The following is a 4,830-nucleotide window of genomic DNA, read 5'->3' as shown; positions in this document are numbered from 1 at the left end:
GGTGGGATAAACTGCTGTGGAGAGAGATAGGAAGAGAAGGGTTTCAAAGCTTTTTATGGCATTCTAGGAATGTAACATGACTTCTTTATGTGAATGACTCTAATGTAGTCTTAAATGGCTTCTTAATTATTGAAATTTGGTTGGGTTTCTGTTTCTTTGCATTCACAACCAGGATTGAACAGGGCTAAGAGATGTCTGGGATTTACATGACGAGATAATACTACTAGGATCTATCTAGATTCATTATATCATATTAAGACATTTCTCCCATGGAATCAGGAACATCCCAACCCAGTGCACATGCTAAGCTTCTATTGAAATTCAGTGAACTGCTGTGGTGTGAAATTAATTTTTATTGTCAGTCCCCTGCGTCGGCAGGTTGACTCTCAAGCCCTGCACCACCAGGGAAGCCCTATAACACTTTATATAGCTGAGAATTCAGATCTCAATCAGGATTTTCACTCTCATTGGAATCCACTACTTGCCTACGACAAATCGGACACGTAGAGTTCTCAGACAGCCAGCGATCAATGCAGTGAATGTGGTATTCATGGGAGCAAGGTAGTATGCGAAGCTTGCTGTTTTCTGTGTACTCTGTAAGGCAAATGCTGCAGGCTTTTAGTGCATCATTTTCACCAAAAGATCTTACAGCCAAGCTGTCAATCTGTGCTTTGGTGAGTCCTGTAGTTTGCAGATTATGGGAGGACCCAGAGTCACTTTCATCAGATATTATTAGGCTAATTTGTCTACCCCCTTGGCTGGTCTCTGATGATAAGTCTGATGCTAAGTTTGTTTCTTCACTGCCTTCAAACATCAGTGATCTAATTCCTGAATTTTCATCACTTGAGCTGGAACCACAAATAGGACTAGAACTGGAACTAGACATACAATTGGGGCTTGAATGACAACTCAGTGTGGAACTTGAATGGGTATCATAGCTAGCATTTGAATCAGAACCAAATGTACCACTACTACTACCATTAGGTGACTCTAGCCATTCCATGTTTTGACTTGGAGGTGAGACACTATGCTCTAAATTACTGTCACTGTCCATAACGTTATTTGAGCTACTAAATTCTGTCATTGTCTGCCTTAACGTGCTCTGAATTGGAACAGATGTTGTATCATTTAAGCTAGTATTTAACATTCTGCAAACGGGATTTCTAATGGTATTGACATAAGCTCTCACACCTGCCTGCTCAGAATGTGAATACATATGCCTCAGTCCTCGTTCACTTTCAGAAGTGACAGTGTTGTTTGGTGTCTCAGATGTTAACTGAGTTCTACTAGCTCTGCTGTCTCTCTGAGAATGTGCTCCAGAATGAACTTGTCCTACTTCAAGATTGAAGGGTATGGTTGGATATATTTCCCTCATTCCACAAGATTCACCACTGCTGGTTGTATCTGGAGAATTTTCTCCATGAACAGCATTCCTTGTTCTAGAAGTTTCAATAAGACCGCTATTTTGCAACTCAAATCCAGTCATTTGCTGTGTCAATATTTCTTGGTGCTCAGTTCTAGAAAATCTCGCATTCTCACTTAGCAGAGGCTGCTCAAAATTCTGAGAGGGTATACTATGATTAAGTCTTTGTACAATTTCCCTAAGTGAACGTGGAGGCGACCAACTTTCAATTCTTGCTCTGGTTCTCCGATACTCTGGGCTCCTACTTCTTGCTCTTCTCTGACTTGTGGTAGGTGGGAATTCCATTAATGTTTCAGTTGTATCTTGTTCAGACATAGATGGTCTTGTAAATATTGATTCAGATTGTGGACTTTCCACTTGCCTTTGGCTGTCTTCCATATTTTCTCTTCTGGGAAGTCTTGCAGACGCTACATATTCATTCTCTGGATTTGGACTCCCATTATCAAGGTTAGCATTTATTTCTAAACTGAATATGAACTGATCACTTTTAGGATTAATTTGGCTCTCTTCTCTCCAAGATTGGTTTTCTCTTTGTCCACTTGTCATATTTTCAGTTTGTCCAGAACAGTTAAGCCAGTCTATTATAGAGTCACCACTAGACACGTCATCTGAAGAGTCTCCTCTGTCTGTTAACAAAAAAAAAAAAAAAAAAAAATGGGGAGGGTGCATAAAAGAACTACCAAAATTAGAACCATCATAAAATAGCACTCTGAAACTTTGTTTCAAAAACAAACAAAAAATGAGAACTTAAATACTCAGGTGTTTTAAACTGATTTCACATTTATAGAGTTAATATTTTATAAACTGCACTGTGTAGATTTATAAGTAAAGGTAGAAAAGTTTCGATTCCATCCAAAAAGAGTGAGCTAATCCTAGATAAACTTAGAGAATTTTTTAAAAAGGGAATCCGGAGGAAGTCTATTTTTCAGTATTTCATCATATACACAGCCCTGTGTACCACTGTCAGGGGAATGTCAAGAGACTTTTTTTTCAGTCCACTGTCAAAACACTAATGCAATTAAATAAGGTAAACACCAGTTAAGGTACAATGCTAGTATTTTAGTTCAATTTACATTATTGTCTAATTTTCATTAGTCTCCAACATGACTACTTCTAGGCTCTTCACTTATGTGCTTTTGATAATAGATAAGCTGTTTTAAAATATAAGGTTATTGCCCAAACATAAACAAGTTTTATAGGTTTAAAAGTGTTTGCATTTTGAATACTTCTTAAAGTTACCAAGATTTTTAATTGACATTAAATTGAAGGTCAGATCAAATGAATAGACTGAACCTAGCATGGTACATATAAGACCATATTCAAGAGGCAAAGTATTATAGTATCCTCTTCATTAGACAGCAACATCCTCTACTTCACACTGGAAGGGAAGGCACCAGACCTGAGGTCCGAGCAGGGTTTCTCAGCCTTAGCACTATTGACATTTTGGTGCTGGACAATTCTTTGTTTTGGGGAGCTATCCTGTGCATTGTGGGATATTTGGCAGCATCCCTGGCCTCTGCCCACTAGATGCTAGTAACACCCATGCCTCCCCTGTGACAACCAAAAATATCTCTAGCCATTGTCAAATGTCCCCAGGTGTTGAAGAGAGAACAATTGTCCCCAGTGGAGAATATTTCTGTTTGCTTTTTTTACATGTCTATGTAGAAAAAATAATTCAGGAAGTAGGAGGGACTTTCAGTTGATGTAGAAAACCAAGAAAAATACAAATAGGCTACTTTGCACTGTTTCCCAATTAAAACAACCCAAATGTGAATCAGGAAAACAAACAAACAGACCTTGACATGCTCACCAAAAATCAAGTAAATGCCAGTTCTTTTTATGAGAAGTTACTTACCAAATGAATGTAAGTCACTTCTGTATAATTTACTATTTCCTATTATGAAGTTACTATTTCCTATTATGAAGTTCCTTATTCATCCCATCCTATTCTCTCCAAAAGCAGAATATACCTGTATTTTCATCTGAGTCTTGTGGTGCGTTTTCTTTAATTAGCTGAAGTCTTCTCAGCAACTCTTCTTCCGTACTTTCACCTGGAATGCCTAGAAGATTGTTGTCTCTCATAAGTTCGTAATCTTCTTCACTCAGATTATTTACGAACCTGGAGAAATCTTCTTCCCGAACCAATCGGTCCGTTTGACTTATGTGTTGGGCCGAAACTCCATCTCCTTCATCGTTGGAATCCGAGTTTTCCATCTTAATAAACAAGTGGAAAATTATCTGAAATTCACGACGTGGTGTTGAAATTCACCAATGGTCGTTTCGTTTTCTTCGCTTTCTACTTCCTGCCAGAGTGTCCGGTTCCGACTCAGTCGGATGACCCTCCGCACAGATTCCTCCCTTCTCCCTTCCCGACTCAGTTCTGTGGCCCCTGGTGACGCAACAGTTGGGAGCCGCCTCTAGCCCAGAACTTGCTAGACGTTGCCTAGGCACCCATTATCTTCCCCGCTGTTACCGAGTAGGGACTGGATTCAGGTTAGGTTTCATTTCATTCAAAACCAGCCAATGTTACTGAGGGTTTATAGTGTACCAAGCACCGTGCTTCACCTCGTTTCACCCACATGAGCCTATTCTCAGGTTTTCAGGCTCTGATATGCTCTATTTATTCGTTACATTCCATATGACTGCCTTCTTCAAAATGCCATGCCAAAGTCAGCCTAGTTCAATGCAGCAATTCTCATTTTCAGGTGCCCAGGGACCTCCGCCTTTTCTCCTCATGAATTTCTCAAATCCTAGACTCTCACTAAGAAAGCCCACAATTTTTGATAATTTACCAGGGCCCTGGCTGACTCTCTTTAGTGTGTCCTCTCCCTTTTAACTGTTAATGGCTTCATCTTGCATTATATGGTCCTTCAGTCTTGTTTCAAACAAACAAGAAACACCAAAACTTTGGCAGGCTTTTCTGCTCAGCCAGGGAATTCCTTCTCCACAAAAGCATCAGGTTCATTTTTGTCCTCCTTTCTCATAAATATTATAAATAGTACTTAAGCAAAACTAGCCAGAACATCACAGGAACTTTTAGGACAGATACATAATAGTTACTTTGTCTGCCACAGTGAGTACTGACTTTGCTGATTTTGTCGCATGTATCACCTGAAAGGCTTGGTGAAAATAAAATAACGCTCATTTGCAATGCTATCTGGAGGAGACCTCTAATTCACTCTCAGTACACAGCTTAGAAGTTTAAGGAGTTGTGTAAATTCACAGTTGTTGTTTTGTTCATGGTCCACAGCAGGCTTTCTTGTTTGTTCTCAAGGAGATGGAAGGATGGTAACTTTACTGGTGTGACAGTGAAGAATCTAAGTCCATGTCCTGCTTTTGACATTTGTTCCATGCCTCGTTTAACTTAAGCTAGAAAAATCAATCTTTCCCCTCTGAATCAAATCTCA

The 4,830-nt window shown here is 39.4% G+C and overlaps 1 protein-coding gene across 1 annotated transcript; it reads right to left on the bottom strand.

Moving 5' to 3' along the window:
* Nucleotides 1–347: 347 nt before the first annotated feature.
* Nucleotides 348–4,624, bottom strand: LOC308609729 (E3 ubiquitin-protein ligase RLIM-like). Its single transcript, XM_081223437.1, has 2 exons — nt 3,394–4,624; nt 348–2,049 (listed from the first exon to the last, which is right to left on the bottom strand). Exons 1-2 carry the CDS (start codon nt 3,635–3,637, stop codon nt 446–448), a joined length of 1,848 nt encoding a protein of 615 aa, XP_081079563.1. The 5' UTR covers nt 3,638–4,624; the 3' UTR covers nt 348–445.
* Between the last annotated feature and the right edge of the window lie 206 nt (nt 4,625–4,830).

The sequence above is a fragment of the Mesoplodon bidens genome (assembly GCF_964165515.1).
Source record: "Mesoplodon bidens genome assembly, chromosome: Y".
NCBI lineage: Eukaryota > Metazoa > Chordata > Mammalia > Artiodactyla > Ziphiidae > Mesoplodon > Mesoplodon bidens.
This window is presented reverse-complemented; position numbering and strand designations above follow the sequence as displayed.